The sequence below is a fragment of the Scyliorhinus canicula genome, chromosome 16 (genome assembly GCF_902713615.1).
Source record: "Scyliorhinus canicula chromosome 16, sScyCan1.1, whole genome shotgun sequence".
Lineage (NCBI taxonomy): Eukaryota > Metazoa > Chordata > Chondrichthyes > Carcharhiniformes > Scyliorhinidae > Scyliorhinus > Scyliorhinus canicula.
The window spans coordinates 8,290,700-8,309,669 of record NC_052161.1 but is presented as its reverse complement, the minus strand read 5'-3'; the positions used below and the strand labels follow the sequence as shown (position 1 = coordinate 8,309,669).

The window sequence follows — 18,970 nt, the reverse complement described above, 5'->3', positions numbered from 1 at the left end:
TTCGTTATAGCTCTGGTGGGGCTCACCAGGCTACGCCAAGGGCTTCACTCTGGGTGACTTTGTGTTGGCTGTTGGCGGAACATTTCATCCAATCGCCTTTCAAGGCTATCTGGGGTGTCATGGGGTGATGGGGAGGGTGGGTGGTGTCAGTGGTGACATTGTGGAAGTTCTCATGTTTTTGCAGGTCAGTTTGGATCCGGAGTGGATGTGAAGGCTGGTAAATGGAGTGAGATCAAGGCTGGGGAACGGGACAATCTAAACTTCTCTTTGAAAGAGCTGACAGACTCAGTGGGCTGAATGGTCTCCTCCATGATGCACTGCTCAAAGTCTTGTTTTCAATTATTTTGCGGGACGTGGGTGTCGCGGGTTCGGCCAGCATGAATTGCCCATCGCTTATTGCCCTTGAGAAGTTGTTTTCTTGAACCATTACAATCCAGGTGGTGTAGGTACACCCACAGTGCTGTTAGGAAGGAAGCGCCAAGAATGCCAGTGAATGAACGGCGATATATTTCCAAGTCAGGTGGTGGGTGGTTTGGAGGGGAACTTGTCGTTAGCGAGTTTTTTGTTTATTCGTTCACGGGACGTGGGCGATGCAGGCTGTGCCAGCATTTATTGCCCATCCCTAATTGTCCTTGAGGTTAAGAATCAACCACATTGGGACATGTAGGCCAGACCAGGTAAGGATTGCCTTCCCAAAGGACATTCATGAACCAAATGCGTTTTTACAACAATCGACAATGGTTTCATGGTTATTATTAGACTTTTAATTCCAGATTTTTACTGAATTAAAATGTCACCATCTGCAGTAGCGGGATTTGAACCCGGGGCCCCAGAGTCTGGGTCTCTGGTTTACTAGTCCAGTGACAATACCACTATGCCACCACCTCCTGGCTATCTTCTGCCCTTGCTCTTTGAGGTGATTTGTCCTCAATGCGACCTCGCTTCTTGCACGTTGTTGGAGCTGCGCTCATCCAGGCAAGTGGAGAGTATTCCATCGCACTCCTGACTTGTGCCTTGTAGATGGTGGACAAGCTTTGGGGAATGAGGAGGTGAGTTACTCACCGCAGGATTCCCAGCCTCTGACCTGCTCTTGTAGCCTCTTCAGTTTCTGGTCAATGGTGACCCCAGGATGTTGATAGTGGGGGACTCAGTGATGGTAATGCCATTGAATGTCAAGGGGTGATGGTTAGATTCTGTCTTGTTGGAGTTGGTCGTTGCCTAGCACTTGTGTGGCGTGAATGTAACTTGGCAATTTTCAGCCCAAGCCTGGATAGTGTCCAGGTCTTGCTGCATTTGGACGTGGACTGCTTCAGTGGCTGAGGAGTTGTAAATGATGCTGAACATTGTGCAGTCGGCAGCAAACATCCCCACTTCTGACCTTGTGGTGGAAGGAAGGACATTGGTGAAGCAGTTGAAGATGGTTGGGTCGAGGGCACTACCCTGAGGAACTCCTGCAGTGATGTCCTGGAGCTGGAATGATTGACCTCCAACCACCACAACCATCTTCCTTTGTGCGGGTATGCATCCAACCAATGGAGAGTTTTCCCCCTGATTCCATTGGCTCCAGTTTTGCTGGGGCTCCTAGATGCCATATTGGGTCAAGCGGCCAATACGGTGCTCGCTCACTGACCCCACAAAACTCTAGAAACTCCTAACGCTTGGGAGTCTTTCAGGTTCCGTTTCTCCTTCCTTTCTGTGATGTTAGCTTGTTAAATTGTTCAGGTATTCGGTTCAGGGCCCAGTATGGCCTGGGTTTGAAAAGCCAGCAGGATTCGTTCAACCTCTTGGCCGGTTAACATTGGATGGAAGGCAGCAAGGACATGTCTGAGGACACTGGAGAGAAGTGAAGAGGTTTCACCTTCTCAGCCATGCCTGCCACACTGTCACAATATCTTTCATCCTCTCCACAAGAGAACGAGGACCAATAACCCAACCAAACAGTGTCACCGAGCCAGGGGCTCAGTGGGTACCAGCCCCCCCCCCCCCCCACCCCCACTCAGAGCGATACCGTTGCGGGTACAAGGCCCACTCCAGAAGGTACAGCACGTGATCTAGGCTGACAGACGCTGGGGTGCAGTACTGACAAAGCACTGCACTTATCTGACGTTCCACCTTTCACATGAGACATTAAACCATTTGCCCTATCAGATGGCATGGAAAGATCCCATGGCACTATTTTGAAGAAGAGCAGGAGTGTTCTCAAAGTGCCCTGGCATCAGTGAGCAGGTTATTGCTGTGTGGAATGGACAGGCCACAGGATGGGTGCAGATGTACTGTCCATCAATCCCCCTAAAACTGGATATTTACCTCGTTGGTGTTTGTGGGATCTTGCTATGCATAGATTAGCTGCAAAACAAGTAGCAATGGCGTATAGAAAGCGCTTCATTGGTTGTAAAGCATTTCGGAACATCATCGACTGGTGAAAAGTGCTGTATCAATTCCCACCTCATCTGTGATGTCTGGCCCCAGCAGCCCATCCATCTTCTATGCATCAAAAATATCCCTCGTGGACTATCAGCCTTTGTCCCATCCGGATTTCTCCTTATTAATGTGTTCTTCATGGTGACTTGTCTCACATCTACCGAGTTGGCTTGGGTAAAAGTTAATGACACTCACAACTCTACCCCGAGTGCTGGTCCCGGGTTCTGGTCTCGAGTGCCGGACCCGAGTGCTGGTCCCGAGTGCCGGTCCCGAGTGCTCGTCTCCCTCATCCGACAGGAGTGGAGAAAACACAGACAAACTTGTGACGGTGGTTTTCGGGAATCTTGCTCCGCACAAAACGGCCGTCGTTTTTTTTCCCCTAAAAATCATCAGACTCAAAGTCTGCAAATGATTTTGTGCCATTTAAGGGGGCTGGGATTAAATGCCGTATTAATAAATTGTTATCTTGGAATGTGGGCAAGGTTGGTAAGTGCAGAATTTATGGTTCAATCCCTGGCTGTTCCTCGGGAATGTGGGCGTCCTTCAGGAGCCGCTGCTGCCTGTTTGCTGAAGCTGCTGCCACACATCTGCTCGTCCAGGAGTTCCAGCGATGGCGAAGGAACAGCCAACGTATTCCCAAGTCCCGATGGTGTGCGGCATGGAGAGGGAACTTGCAGGTGGTGGTGTTCCCACAGGGCTACTGCCCTTTGTCCCTCCAGATGGTAGAGGTCAGGGGTTTGGGACGAAGGGTGGAATAAATAAGTCTTTCTTTGCCTCACCACTTCATATTCTGTGTTTTTACCCCTCAGTCAGTTCCCACGGTGAGATCACCCAGTCCCAGGAGTGTCAGGATCATCCACGCTCCCGTTTTTGTTTTAGCCCCAATCATTTCTCCCTGTTTCTAAATACTGTTGTAACACTCTCAAGAAATACACAAGATAGGTTTTTACGGCACCGTTTTACATGGAGAAACTATCCATGTTACAGAAGAAAGATGAATTAGATGGAGAGTTAAAAATTATTGATGGAGGCTTCATAAATCCACTTCTCCCCCTCAGAAAATTCTGACAAGCCCTCGTAAAAAGACAAAATTGAGGGATAAATTATTTTTATGAAGTGTTAAATAACAGTAACAGGCAGCAAGAGCTGCACACTTTATTGCGATAAAGTAAATGTGTGAAGTGTCACTATACTTTGAACAAGTATTAGTTACTGCACTTGACTTCAGCCGCGACCTCAGTTTCTCTCTGGTCTGGTCTCTCCCTCTTCCAAGTATTTTTGCTCTACCTACACGGCTACATGGAACATGGGCACCGCTGGCTAGGCCAGCATTTGTTGTCCATCCCTAATTGCCCCCTTGAGAAGGTGGAGGTGAGCTGCAATCTTGAACGGCCGCTGACCATGTGGTGTAGCTACACCCAGAGTGCTGTCCGGGAGAGATTTCCGCCCGGTGACAGGGAAAGAACGGCCAATATATTTCCAGGTCAGGATGGGGAGTGGCTTGGAGGGGAACTTGCAGGTGGTGGTGTTCTCATGTGTCTGTGGCCTCGTCCTTTGAGACGGGTTTGGGGGATCTTCGTTCAGTTCTTTCAACTTCTTTCTCTTGAGCTCCAATCAGCGCCGTCAAAATTGCCCCCTCCACCCACCTTTCACTTTTTGAAATCGGCACTCGGAGCGGTTGAATAAACTCGGTTTTTTCTCACTCGAACGACGGAGGTTGAGGGACGACCTGATAGAGGTCTACAAAATTATGAGGGGCATAGACAGAGTGGATAGTCAGAGGCTTTTTCCCAGGGTAGAGGGGTCAATTACTAGGGGGCATAGGTTTAAGGTGCGAGGGGCAAGGTTTAGAGGAGATGTACGAGGCAAGTTTTTTACACAGAGGGTAGTGGGTGCCTGGAACTCGCTGCCGGAGGAGGTGGTGGAAGCAGGGACGATAGTGACATTTACATGACAAATACATGAATAGGATGGGAATAGAGCGATACATACCCGGGAATGTAGACGATTGTATTTTAGTCGGCACGGCTTGGAGGGCCGAAGGGCCTTTTCCTGTGCTGCGCTTTTCTTTGTTCCTTGTTTTTTGTTCTTATCAACTTGCTTCCCACCGATGTTCTCTACCTCTCTCTGTCTCTCTCTGTCTCTTATCTCTGTCTGCCACACGTTCTGTCTTCATGTGTCTATCTGTCTTCCTCTATCTATCTCTCTTTCCCATTTTATATCCCTCATCGGCAAAGAATGAAGGGAAGAGAATGGCAGTATTGATTAAGAAAAAATATCACAGCAATGGAGAAGAGTGTCCTCCAGGGGTCGAGAACAGATTGTGGTCAGAGCTGAGAAACAGTAGGGGCACCTTTGCCTGACTGGGTCTATTCTAAAGGCTACCAGCAATTGGGAAAGATATAGAGGAATAGATTTGTGAGGAAATTAGAGTCAGCAGTTATAAAGGGAGGATTTATCGCGTTGAAATGTATACCATTTGCAGGGGTGATGTTTCCCCTGGCTGGGTGGGGGGGGGGGGGGGGGGGGGGGGGAGGTCACAGCCTCAAGATACAGGGCGGGCCATTTAGGACTGAGATGCAAAGTTTCTTCCCTCAGAGGGAGGTGAACCTGTGGAATTCCCGACCACAGAAGGCCGTGGAGGTCAAGTCACAAAATGTATTTAAGACGGAAATGGATTTCTGGACTCTAAAGGCATCAAAGGGGTTTGGGGAGAGAGTGGGAGATTAGCGCTGGGATAGAGGATCAACCATGGTCATGGCGGAGCAGATTCAATGGGCTGAATGGCCTACCCCTGTTCCTATCTCCTATGTTTCTATCATTTTGTCACGATTTTCCAGAAGCTGAGAAACCGTGGAATTCCTCGGTTCCCTCAGTCTTCCTCTTCCACTCGAAAGGTTTTGCAAATTCCCAAGCTTGGCACGACCAAATCCACCCCTCGATGTAGTCCAACTTGACTGTGTGGCGCTGTTTAGTTGATACCAGTCTCTTGTTGGAAAGTCACGGGTTCAAACGCCGCTTCAGCTCTTGAGAAAGTCAACTTAGGCCGAGGCTTCAGTGGGGAATACCGGTGAATGCTATTTGGTCGGAAGTTGCCGCTTTTCAGATGTGATATTAAACCGTCGTCTGTTCAGGTGTAAAAGATGCCATTGAACGTTTGAAAAAGAGTGGTCAACGTTTATCCTTCAGCCTCTATCACCAGGAATGGTTATTTGGCGCATTGGTTGCATGAGGGATCCAGCCGTGCATGAACATTCTGTCGCATTAAGAGTTTCTGCACAAAACAGGTCATCCCCGTACCAGCCTTCCCGGACAGGCGCCGGAATGTGGCGACTAGGGGCTTTTCACAGTAACTTAATTTGAAGGCTACTTGTGACAATAAGCGATTTTCATTTCATTAATAGTTTGTGAGGGGCGTTGAGAGGTCCTGAGGATGACATGGGGTGCTGGATCACAATGCAAGCTCGTTCTTCTGTGATTTTGTTTCTGGGAGGGGATTTGCAAGTTCGGAGGAGCTGAGCTGTCGCGGGCTGAAGGTTTTAGGGACATGCAGGTGCAGGATTTGTGAGGGCTTAATGGGTCAGGGGTTTGTTGTGAATTGTAAAAATGTTGAACATTTGTGAAATAAAGATATTTAAAAAATAATATACCTTATCCTTACTTATTCGTGGAGTGAGGTATCCTTTCCTCACAGTCTGACAAAATTAAAATATAATATTGGGGTTTCTGTCCAGTATTCTAGCCACTGTTGGGGTCTGGTCCTGGATTGGCAGACTTAGGGCAGCAGACACTTGGGGGCGCCTCCATATCCTTCCAAGTCACACACCACCCTGTCTTGGAAATACATCGCCGTTCCTTCACTGTCGCTGGGTCAAAATCCTGGAACTCCCTCCCTAACAGCACAGTGGGTGTACCTGCCCCACATGGACTGCAGCAGTTCACCTCCCTCAGGGCAATTGTGGTGGTCAATGCATGATGGCCTTGCCAGTGATGGCCCACCTCCCACCAAATGGCAGCTTTGCTGGGGCTGCCCAGAGGCACCGAGTGAACAATAACATTCTCTGGTCGCCGTTTTAAGACTTGGACCAATCACAAGGGTTGTGGTTTCCTTCGCTGTAATAAAACAGGCCCAAACTCTCTATCCCCGAGGAAAAACAGTCAGTAGATAGAACTGAATTTCAGTCCTTCAACACTACATATTAACAGGGACATAATTCTTAATTTTCACCCCTATAAAATGTCCGACAAACGTCTGGTTTGGGAAAGGTTACTTCAGTCAGCGATGAGGCACTTCAAAGATTGTTTGTGCACAGTGTAGACTTTAATCTGAAAACGCACAAAGGCTATTTTCCACATGAATTAATTTGTTATGTTATGAATTAGGAAGTCGAGCGACCGTTCCAAGAGGTCGGGATATTCTGCGCGTTGCTGTGCGAATATTGTTTCCCATTGGTCATTCCGGAGTGAGGTTTAGCAGGCTGGCCCGAGGCTGTTGGCAAGCTCTGGTAACTGGGTACTCTCGGCTGCCCTTGGCTGTGAGGGTGGGGGGAATGTAAACAGCATCGGGAAAAAAAACAACATCTGGTTGTGGTCGCCGGGCCGCACAGCTCCAGGGGGCTTCGGGGCTGTCGAGCGTTCGCTAGGCAGTGTTATCCTCCAAACCAAACATTGGAAATTATCGTTGGATGGAGAAGGATGAAGAGTCTAATCTGATGTGTCTATACTCAGTTGGGCATAAAGGCCATTTCCACAGGCATTTCTTTGAGTCCAGATGGTGGGAGACTAGTGCCTGTGGAATGCCTTCCCCGGGGCTCTATTAACCCCGACTCTCTTGCCCCAGCGATGAGTTGCACACCTGTGAAAAGGTGTTTCTGTGCATCTTTAATTTGGCCCTTGTATTTGTGTATCTTCAGCTATAACATTAACTGTGCTTAACCCATGCAGATTAAGCAATACCTCCATTTACAAATTCCATCCCTCATACCCCCACAGCCCCCCCCCCCCCCTTATTCTGTAATCTCCTCCAGTCCCGCCACCCTCCGAAATCTCCTCCAATTCCGGCCTCTTGTGCATCTCTGATCTTAATCGTTCCACCATTGGCGACTGTGCCTTCAGCTGCCCGGGCTCCACATACTGGAATTCTTTCCCTGAACCTCTGTGCCTCCCTCTCTCAGAGCTGATGAAACCATCAATTCAGTGAACACGTGCAGTTGGATCTGAACAGAGACTTTAATACACTTACAACAGAGCCAGCCTATTCGTCGTTGAACTTCAGATGAACTGGCAGGCTGGCTCTAAGGCACTGATCTTTATACATCGGTCCCAGGGGGAGGAGTCCTGGCCGGAGCCAAGGGAGGAGCCCAGTACAAACTCTTGCGTACTCCCAGAGCGACTCCCCCTGGTGGTCGGATAGTGCAACTGCACTTACAATGGTGGATAGTGAACATATATACACGGAGTTATATTGGCAACTATATACAGCATTGATCTTACAACGGGTAGATAACAAACATATATACATGGAGTGATATTGGCAACTATATATAGTGTGAATCACATTCACCACAAGACCCATAGAATTTTACAGCATGGAAACAGGTCCTTCGACCCAACTTATCCATGTCGCCCAGTTTTACCACTAAGCTAGTCCCAATTGCCCGCATTTGACCCATATCCCTCTTTGCCCAGCTTTCCCATATAACTGTTGTGATGAATGGTATTGGTAACTGCTGTAACTGTACCTTGCCTTTAATACATTGGCCCTTTAAGACCGGGCTTGGAACCCTGGGGGACTCCGCCTCTGGCTCCGCCCCCAGGAAACGGTATATAAGGTGATGCTCACTGGGCAGCAGGCTGTGAGCACACTTCTCGGCAGCTGTCTGGTTCTCTGGTAATTAAAACCTTTGAATGACCAATCTTCTCTCCTGTGTCGCAATTGAGGGTATCTCAACTGTCTAAATACTTTTTAAAAGACAAAATTGTACCCGCCTCTACTACTGCCTCTGGTAGCTCGTTCCTGACACACACCACCCTCTGTGTGAAACAATTACCCCTCTGGACCCATTTGTATCTCTCCCCTCTCACCGTAAACCCATGCCCTCTAGTTTCAGACTCCCCTACCTTAGGGAAAAGATGATGACTATCAACTTTATCTATGCCCTTCATTATTTTATAGACCTCTATAAGATCACCCCTAAGCCTCCTACGCTCCAGGCAAAAAAGTCCCAGCCTATCCAGCTTCTCCTTGTAACCCAGACCATCAAGTCCCGAGTAAATCTTTTCTTCATTCTTCCTCGTTAAATATTATTCTTTCTATGATGACCAGAGCTGTCCACAGTATTCCAAGTGCGGCCTCACTAATGTCTTGTACAACTAACTCACCCAACTCGTCTCCTTTAAGGCACTCCTTAGAATCTATGGACGGAATTTAGCGGCCCGTTAGCCATGGGGACATAGCCCGACATGGCCGCTAAATCTAGGGAGAGGCCAAAAACGGGATTGCGATCTTCCCCGATGGCGAGGTCAGGACGAAGAAGAACCTGATTAACTCGAATTTGAATTCACTATACTCAGCGTGGTAATGTCTTCAGCCCTCAAGGAATCTTCCCACCTGCCAGCCGAGATGTCACGCTGGCGCGAATCACTACTGCTTTTTGTCTGACCTTGAAGCAGAAAGCAATTGTGCCCCCTAACATGCCAGAGACCCATACTCATCGGCTGGCCACCAAGACTTAACCCGTAACAATGTCAAATCTCAAAATCGAGGTACGGGGGTGAATATTCAGGGTTCAAGGCTAAACGCCTGGATACATGGGGTTGAGAGGGACTGGGGTCACTTCTATGCCGTGCCCCATGCCTGCCAGTGAGGATCCATTAGCCCCCCAAGATGGACATCACCGTCCAGTTGACCCTGCCCATTAGGGATGTGCGAGCATATTACCGTGGTGTCAGAACCCCCAGTGTTATGGAGCAGAAGGGAGGGAGAACCAGACACGAGCCAATGGGCAACTGCACAATCCATCAATTTGCAGGTTAGGTGGATTGGTCATGATCAATTGCCCTTAATGTTCAAAGGTTTAGGTTAGGTGAGATTACTGGGTTAAGAGGATAGGGTGGAGCCTGATCCTAGGTAGGGTACCCTTTCAGAGGGTCCTTGCAGACTCGATGGGCCGAATGGCCTCCTTCAGCACTGTAAATTCTATGATTCTATGATTGGGTGAGGGGAAGGCCCGGGCCAACTATTCAGTGGAGATGGGAGGTCACCTGAGCTCTGAGTGAGCAGTTCGCTGCTGTATAAAGTGTGCGAATGGCTGCTTTCAGACCTGGGAGGCCAATAGGCCCAGGGAGATCCTAATGGTCAGCAGCTGACTCTCCCTGTCCCACTCCCGTCTCGCAGGAGTCCAATCCATATCGGTATGGAGCCAGTGGAGCTGGCCATTCTACTTATTACAGCGCTGGGCGAACACAGACTCCAGCAGGAACGAGCAGCGCCATCCAGGGAAGACCCTTCAGAAAGAGATCAAGGGCCGCACAGCAGGCTAAGATCCCAGAGGCCGCACCAGCCGTACGGGGGCACGAATCTGTCGGATAACATGTGCCATAGGGGACTCTGTCTCACCAGGGAGACCATCAACCTGGCACTGCTTGGCATCGTGGAGGACACCCGCTCTCAGAGACCGTAAACTCACAGCAATTCTTCATTTGTATGCAACGGGGTTGTTCCAGTGCTCCACGGGTGACCTGTGTGGCATCTCACAGGCTCTTGACTGCCTGCGGCCTAGTCAATGCAGGAGGCTGATGACACCTCACAGAGTGGAATGGTCTGTGATGCTCCTCAGCTACTGCTGATGTCTGTCTCTAGTATGTCTGCTGACTCCCCAGCTCATATCTGAGTGAGGCTCGACACTTCATTGTTTTGTCCCTTTGCTCGAGAGGGGGTTAGGGGCCAGCGTCTGGGGTTCAGTGAATCGCGTCTGAGTCCTATCACTGCGAATGAGAGGGCTGTGGTAAACCACTGTTGCACCTCTATTAGGTGATGTATGGTAGGACCTGTACTACAGGTACGTTGGTAGTCCCTGCCTGCTGGCTCTGCCCAGTAGGCGGAGTATAAATATGTGCCCCCCCCCCCCCCCCCCCCCCCGCCATGTGGCAGCCATTTCACCAGCTGCTGTGGGAGGCCACATATCTTAGAGCAATAAAGCCTCAGTTGTATCCAACTCAAGTCTTTGTGCAATTGATTGTGTATCAAGGGCCTAACCGTCTGGTGGGCAAAGAGGGCCAATGAGGCCGATTGTCTTCCGATGGAGAGAAATGTGATGCCACTGGGAGGTGGGCTAAAGATTCTGAGTTGGTGAAGAACAATGATACTTAATTCAGTAACGTGCAGACGTTACAAGTGGGTATGCCCCCCCCCTCCCCCCCCCCCCCCCCCAACTACTGGTGCCTAACTTCCCCCCCTGCGTATGCTGTGCCCCAACAATTCCCCAGGCTTCCTTTACCCTTCCACCACCTCCAGATGTGTTCCCAGATAGTACATCGGAAGTGGAGGTGCCTTCCACTCCATGTTGCCTGAGATGTACTTGGCGGGCGTCCTCTAGAGGGCCAACAACTAGAGGGCCCTAACTTACTTTAGGGTGGTTCTGCCACTGTGTCGGTCTCAGGAACGGGGGGTTCAGTTTGGCTCATCACTCCCAGGGTCTCCTGCGTGGACGGCCCAGGGCTGTCTGCGGGTGGATGCTCGTGTGCCCCTGTGTTACTCCATGGGATGGAGGGGCAGCTGGTATGCGTCCAGAAACCTCGCCAGCCACGGTGTTCAGGGACTGAGCCATGCTTCTGAGTTCTCCCGTCATGGATCCGACCTCTTACCCCAGACTTTTCCCTTTGGGGTCACCACCCTCGCAATGTTGGCCTGGGCGCCACTCACGCCCTCTGCGACAGAGGGTTTTGGGCCTCCTCCATTGCACTCCCCCTCCTGCTACTCCCGGTTCTGTCTTTACATCTCAAGCAGCTGAGGGATGAACGTGTCTGGAGGCCCAGCATCTAACTGGCTACAGCTGAGTCCTGGGATCGAGCAGACCTCCGATCCTGGGATATTCCTGTCTCCACTTGATGTGCATCAGGAGCTGTGTGGTGCTCACCAGAGAGTGACCCAGAAGCCTGCCTGCTACCTCCGCCCACCGAGGTATGTGCCTTTGTGTTGGTGAAGCTGTGGGTAATACTGGGTACGTTTCATCCATGTCCTCCTCTGAGATCTCTTCCGAGGTTATGTGGAGGATGGACTTCTTAGATGTTATGAGGGTCTCTGCCTCCACCATCCTTTGCATACAAAATGATCAGATCAGAGGGTTAGATAGGGTGGACAGTGAGAGCCTTCTCCCGCGGATGGAGGTGGCTAGCACGAGGGGACATAGTCTTAAATTGAGGGGTAATAGATATAGGACAGAGGTCAGAGGTGGGTTTTTTACGCAAAGAGTGGTGAGGCCGTGGAATGCCCTACCTGCAACAGTAGTGAACTCGCCAACATTGAGGGCATTTAAAAGTTTATTGGATAAGCATATGGATGATAATGGCATAGTGTAGGTTAGATGGCCTTTAGTTTTTTTTTCCATGTCGGTGCAACATCGAGGGCCGAAGGGCCTGTACTGCGCTGTATCGTTCTATGTTCTATGTTCTATGGGCAACGGGACAGTGCTGGTGAATAGACCAGGCTGTTCAGGTAATTTTTCTGCAAGGAAAGGAACATGGTATTGGTACACGGCCTGGTCAAGGGTTTGGACTATGCAGAACTCACTTGAAGATTGGTCGTCTGGACGAAGGTGCAGTGACTCCTCACCTTTCTCTCGCAGGCCCACCTCCTCCTCCCCTGTGAGCTCCAAGACCCTCTCCTCATAGGGAAGCAACATCCTCAACTCAGGCATCCCACCATCATGCTCGCGAGGGGTTGTGGGGCAAGCTTCTCCTGCGGGAACACAAATGGGCATAATGCGAGCTGGACGCCTGGTGGGTCAGATGTCAATGATACCTGTGGCATGTGTGGGCACTGCACGTGAGCAAAGAGGGGTTCTGAAGAGGAGTGGCAGGTGCGAGGAAGCTTGTGGGGCGGTTGGGTGCTGGAACCCTGTGAGCTGGCAGTATGTGGAATGGAGGTGACATTCCGAGGGGTACCGGGAGGGTGGAATGTAGAGAGGAGACGGGAGCACTTAACCTGCTTGATCGGAATTTCCCAGCCCTTGGCCCACAGCCTTGTCTGCCCTGAGACCGCATCTAAATACTTCTTAGATGTTATGAGGGTCTCTGCCTCCACCATCCTTTCAGGCAGCGAGTTCCAAACTCCCACCACCCTCAAGGTTTTCCTCACATCCCCTCTAAACCTCCTGCCCCTCACCTTAAATCTCTGCCCCCTGATCATTGACCCGTCCACCAAGGGGAAAGGTTTCTTCCTGTCTGCTCTATCTGTGCCTCTCATAATTTTATACATCTCAATCACGTCCCCCCCTCAGTCTCCTCTGCTCCAAGGAAAACAATCCCAGTCTAACCAGCCTCTTCATAGCTGAAACTCTCCAGCCCAGGCAACATCCTGGTAAATCTCCTCTGCTACCCTTCCCAGTGCTGTCACATCCTTCCTATAATGTGGATTCCAGAACTGCGCACAATACTCTAGCTGTGGCTTAACCAACACTTTACACAATTCCAATGTAACCTCCCTGCTCTTAAACTCTCTGCCTCAGCTAATAAAGGCAAGAATACCATGGCCGGGATTCTCTGCCGGCGGGATTCTCCGTTAATGCCTGCGCCCGGGGGTTTCCCGACGGCGTGAGGCTGCCCCACAGTGGGAAACCCCATTGACCGGCCGGCATAACGGAGAATCCCGCCGGCTGGTTGGGGCAGAAATGTGGCGCAGCGGGGCGGAGAATCCTGCCCATTATGCCTTCTTAACAGCTCTCTCCTCCTGCCCTACTATCCCAGTAATATCCCCTCATGTGATCAATGACAGATTTTGCCTAGTGTTTGCTGTAATAAAGAGCGTTTGTTTAACCATGTTAGAGGTGCTATACAAGTAAATTGATTTACATTGTAGCATGTCAAGGCTCTTCACTCTATTTAGACTCTCAGTGATAGTATTAAACCCATGATAATAGTTTAGCCCCATTAACGGGTCAGAAATCAGAATAGGTATCTATTGGCTCAACAAGAGTGACGGACCTTGACATCAAGCAGCATTTGATCGAGTGTGATCCCGAGCAAACGTGGAGTCAACGGGAATCAGGGGGAAAACTCTCCGCTGGTTGCAGTCATACCTGGCACAAAGGAAGATGGGTGTGGTGGTTGGAGGTCAATCACCTCAGCTCCAGAGCATCAGTGCAGGAGTACCTCAGAGTGGTCTCCAAGGCCCAACCATCTTCAGCTGCTTCATGTTCAGCACTTGTTGTGAATCCTCAAGCACTGAAGCAGTCCACGTGCAAATGCAGCAAGACTTGCACAATGTCCAGGTTTGGGCTGACAAGTGGCAAGTTATATTCGCCACTTGATAGCATTGCCATCTTCCATTGCTTTGTTAATGATTGGAAATAGACGAACGGGATGAGAATTGGCCGACTCGGATTTATATTGCTCTTTTGTAGACCAAAGATAACTGGACAATTTTCACATTGCCGGGTTGATGTCAGTATGATAGCAACAGCTTGGCTAGGAGCATCGCTAGTTCTGCAGCACAAACCTTCAATACTATAGATGAGATGTTTTCAAAACCTGTAATCTTTTCAGGTGAGGTGAGATTGACTTCCCTTTACATTGAGGCAGTATTTGACCGAGTGTGGCATCAAGGAGCCCGAACAAAACATAAGTCAGTGGGAATCACAGGGAAACCTCTCCACTGGTAGACATCATACCGGACACAAAGGAAGATGGTTGTGGTGGTTCAAGGTCAATCATCCCAGCTCCACGACATCAGCATAGAAGTTCCTCGGGCTAGTGTCCTAGGTTCAAACACCTTCAGTTGCTTCATCAATGACCGTCCTTCCATCATCAGGTCACAAGTGGGAATGTTCGCTGATGACTGCACAATATTCAGCACCGTTCTCAACGCCTTAGACACTGAAGCAGTCCATGTCCAAAAACAGCAAGACCTGGAAAATATCCAGGCTTGGGCTGACAAGTGACAAGTAACATTCACACTACTCAAGTGCCAGTCAATGACCATTTGCAACAACAGGGAATCTGACCAACACCTCTTGACATTCAATGTCATTACCATCGCGGAACCCCCCACTATCAACATCCTGGGGATTACCATTGACCACAAACTGAACTGGACCAGCCATGTAAATGCTGTGGCTACAAGAGCAGGTCAGAGGCTGAGAATCCTGCGGTGAGTAACTCACCTCCTGACCCCCCCCCCCCCCCCCCCCCCCCCCCCCAAAAGCCTGTCCACCATCTACAAGGCACAAGTCAGGAATGTGATGGAATACTCTCCACTTGCCTGGATGAGTGCAGCTCCAACAACACTCAAGAAGCTCGACATCATTAGGGGCTTAGACATTAGGGGCAGCAGGGTAGCATGGTGGTTAGCATAAATGCTTCACAGCTCCAGGGTCCCAGGTTCGATTCCCGGCTGGGTCACTGTCTGTGCGGCATTTGCACGTTCTCCCCGTGTGTGCATGGGTTTCCTCCGGGTGCTCCGGTTTCCTCCCACAGTCCAAAGATGTGCGGGTTAGGTGGATTGGCCATGCTAAATTGCCCGTAGTGTCCTAATAAGGTTAAGGGGGGGGTTGTTGGGTTACGGGTATAGGGTGGATACGTGGGTTTGAGTAGGATGATCATGGCTCGGCACAACATTGAGGGCCGAAGGGCCTGTTCTGTGCTGTACTGTTCTATGTTCTATGTTCTATCATCCAGGATGTCGAAAGCAGCCATGCTTAATTGGCTTAACAAGCATTCACTCCCTCCCCCACCAATGCACAGTTGCAGCCTTATGTACCATCTACAAGATGCACTGCAGGAACTCACCAAGGCTCCTTAGACAGCACCTTCCAAACCCACAACCTCTTCCGTCTAGAAGGACAAGGGAAGCAGATATCTGGGAACCCCAAATTTCTCCCGGCTTGGGAATATATGGCCGTTCCTTCACTGTCGTTGGGTCAAAATCCTGGAACTCCCTCCCTAACAGCACACTGGATGTACCTACACCACATGGACTGCTGCAGTTCAAGAAGGCAGCTCACCACCACCTTCTCGAGGACAACTAGATGTGGGCAACAAATACTAGCCTAGCCCAGCGAAGCCTGCATCCCAAATAACATTTCAAAAACAAGCCCCATTCGCACTTGTGTAAAAGTTCAAATTGAATGGATGTCACTTGGGAAATGCAATGTGCGGGGTATGATTTGTATTGTGTCTCTCTCTGTGTCTATGTTGTTGCTTTGTTCTATAATGCCTGACGCTGGCTGTGTGTTCAGTGGGCATGGGGTAATTCTATATCACAATCACCGTCCAGCATCCCCACCCATGGAAAACCAGCCATTTTCAGGCCATGTCCAATTTTTTCGACTCACATCTCTTCAGGGTTAAGTGCTACATAGGAACAGGAGGAGGCCATTCAGCCCCTTGAGCCTGTCCTGCCATTCAATGAGATCATGGCTGATCTGTGATCTAACTCGGTACACTTGCTTTTGGCTCATTTGCCTAAATATTTTTGATTAAACCTGTATCTCAGATTTAAAATTATCAATTAATCCAGCTTCAACTCCTGCCTGCGGGAGTGAGATCCAATTCTTTATCACCCTTTCAGTAAAGAAATTCTTCCTGGCATCCCTCCTGAACGGACTGGCCCTAATGTTTTGACCCTGCCCCCTAGTTTTAGAATCTCCAACCAGTGAAAATAGTTTCTCTTTATCTACCCTGTCTGTCTCTGTTAATATCTTGAAGACTTTGATTAGATCACCCCACGGTAGAACAGTGGTTAGCACTGTTGCTTCACAGCGCCAGGGACCCGGATTCGATTCCCGGCTTGGGTCACTCTCTGTGCGGAGTCTGCATGTTCTCCCCGTGTCTGGGTGGGTTTCCTCCGGGCGCTCCGGTTTCCTCCCACAGTCCAAAGATGTGTGGGTTAGGTGGATTGCTCACGCTAAAATGTCCCGCAGTGTCCAAAAGTCAGGTGGGGTTGCTGGGATAGGGTGGATGCGTGGGCTCAGGTAGGGTGCTCTTACAGGGGCCGGTGTAGGCCCGATGGGCTGAATGGCCTCATTCTTAATAGTAAATTCTAGCGAAACAGGCCGAATTGTGTAATCTCTCCTCATAACTTAACCCCTGCAGTCCACGTATCATTTTTGTAAATGTGCTGGAGAATTCCAAACTCCTGTTGGAAAGGTCAGACACTGATGCAATCTCTACTCACACCTCAAACTCTAACAGGTAAGGACATCGCAACGCACCTGGAGGTGACCTGGCCGGGCGGGACATTCACCTCTCGTGCTGTTTCCCTCAGCGAAATGAACTCCACCATCGAAATCTCATACCCACAACAGGAAGGTGAAACTAGGAATCTGGAAATTGAGGTACGTGAAGAGTCGAAATGCTGTCTCTGTCTGGGATCTACTGTGACTCTCTCTTCAGCTTCTGCGTGTCTCTAGGCGGGATCCCCGGCCCCGTTCGTGGTGGCACCCGCTGCAAGCCAGAACGGAAAATTTGACTTTCCAGCCAAAATTCCATTCACTTTCACCGGAAAATCCCAGCTGCAACGAGGGCGGTTTCCGTGACGGCGTTGGGTGGGTTCAATGGGAATTCTCATTGACAAACGGCGGGAGCAGATTGTCCCACAGCGGGTGAATGGCGCACCGCCTCCCGCTGCCAAGAAACACATGGCTGGCAGGTCAGACAATCCCATCCTATATTTCCACAACTCTCTCAATCTGTTTCGATACATCTCTCCCTGTGTAATTCTCTGTTCCTCAGCCTCTACCGCCCTCTTGCTGTATTTACACATGTATCTGGATCTCTCTGTCTTGCCTATTTCTATCCCTGTCCACTGTTGACTTGGTTTTCATTAAGAATGTAAGTGTTATCTGGTATCTTTAGTTGACATGTTACTGAAAGTCTGTAAAGCAATAAAAGTTACCGGGCAAAATTCTCCACTGCGTCCGCCATTAGCCAGGTTCTCGAAGCAGCGGAGTATTGGGTGCCCGGGATAAAGCGATGCTCCAGCCCCCCCCTCCCGCTGGCGATGGGATCGGGGTTCACACCCGCACGCCAGCGGGAGGTTGCAAATTGATGGGAACGGGTCTTAATGACCCTATTGCATCCACTTAGCGGGCCAGGCACCCATATTCTCCAGGGCTGTGTGATTCTCCAGTCCTCTGGGCCTGCAATCATGTGGGTGAAGATTACTACTGGTGTTGCCCATCGTGGCCCTGATGTGGAGGCCCTTGCGGACCTTGCGCCATGGGGGGGGGGGGGGGGTAACCGCTTCAGGGAGTCTTCCTCACTGTCCATCTGTTGCCAGACCTACCCACAATCTCCCCCATGGACCCCACCAGAAATCCCTCAAATAAAGAGACCCCCTCCCTCCCCCAGTGACCCCCTAAATAAAGAGCCCCCCTAAATAGGAGCACGCCCTCACAGACACCCCGGAAAAGTGACCCATGTCAGGAAGCCCCCGCAGAGAAGAGAAACTTGTCAGAAAGCCCCCGAGAAAAGAGACACCTGTCTGGAAGATGGAGAGCAGTCCAGACAGAGGCAGTGAAAAAAATCACTGTTGTGACATTCACCTCGGCAATACACCTGCTGACTCAGACAGGGGTAGCACCACATGCCAATTCCTGAAAAGAGGAAGCGGTGACCTGTGTTTAAACCCCTCAGATCCTTGATCTGCAAGCCATTCATTCATTTCCCGTAGTGGGCTGGGATTGAAAGCTTCCACACACACACACAGCTCAGGGTGTTGCTTCCTTCATCTTCCTTCTTGGTCAGTAACTCTAAAGTGATCTGACCACAATGTTTACTAACATCAACCAATTCAAAGAGAGTTAAGTGCTTTTCACTCACCCCCCCCCCCCCCCCCCCCCCCCACACACACACACACACCCCACACCCCCTTCATGCTTGAGTGATTTTGAAGTACTCCGCTGGAAATTGACAGAACTTAACTTGAACCGCTTCCTGATTGGGAGCGCAAATCAAGTGCAATTCACCTCCGGCAGGAGAACGATCTCCCCAGCGGAGAATCCGGCCCACTGGCTCTCCAGCCCCATAGGTGGTCGGATGGGACCCGTGCCCCAGTGAGAGTCAGTGTGTGTGGGACCCGTACCCCAGTGAGTGTCAGTGTGTGTGGGACCCCTACCCCAGTGAGTGTCAGTGTGTGTGGGACCTCTACCCCAGTGAGTGTCAGTGTGTGTGGGACCCGTACCCCAGTGAGAGTCAGTGTATGTGGGCCCCGTACCCCAGAGAGAGTCAGTGTGTATGGAACCCGTACCCAAGTGAGAGTCAGTGTGTGTGGGACCCGTACCCCAGTGAGTGTCAGTGTGTGTGGGACCCGTACCCCAGTGAGAGTCAGTGT

The 18,970-nt window shown here is 50.3% G+C and overlaps 1 protein-coding gene across 2 annotated transcripts in view; it reads left to right on the top strand.

The window, feature by feature from the left end:
* crtac1b (cartilage acidic protein 1b) overlaps positions 1–18,970 on the top strand; it is a 373,155-nt gene that overhangs the window by 334,707 nt on the left and 19,478 nt on the right. For both annotated transcript variants that reach the window (XM_038773324.1, XM_038773323.1), the window contains exon 12: positions 16,831–16,973. In XM_038773324.1, the coding sequence (XP_038629252.1) occupies positions 16,831–16,973 (143 nt within the window). The remainder of the gene's footprint in view (positions 1–16,830; positions 16,974–18,970) is intronic.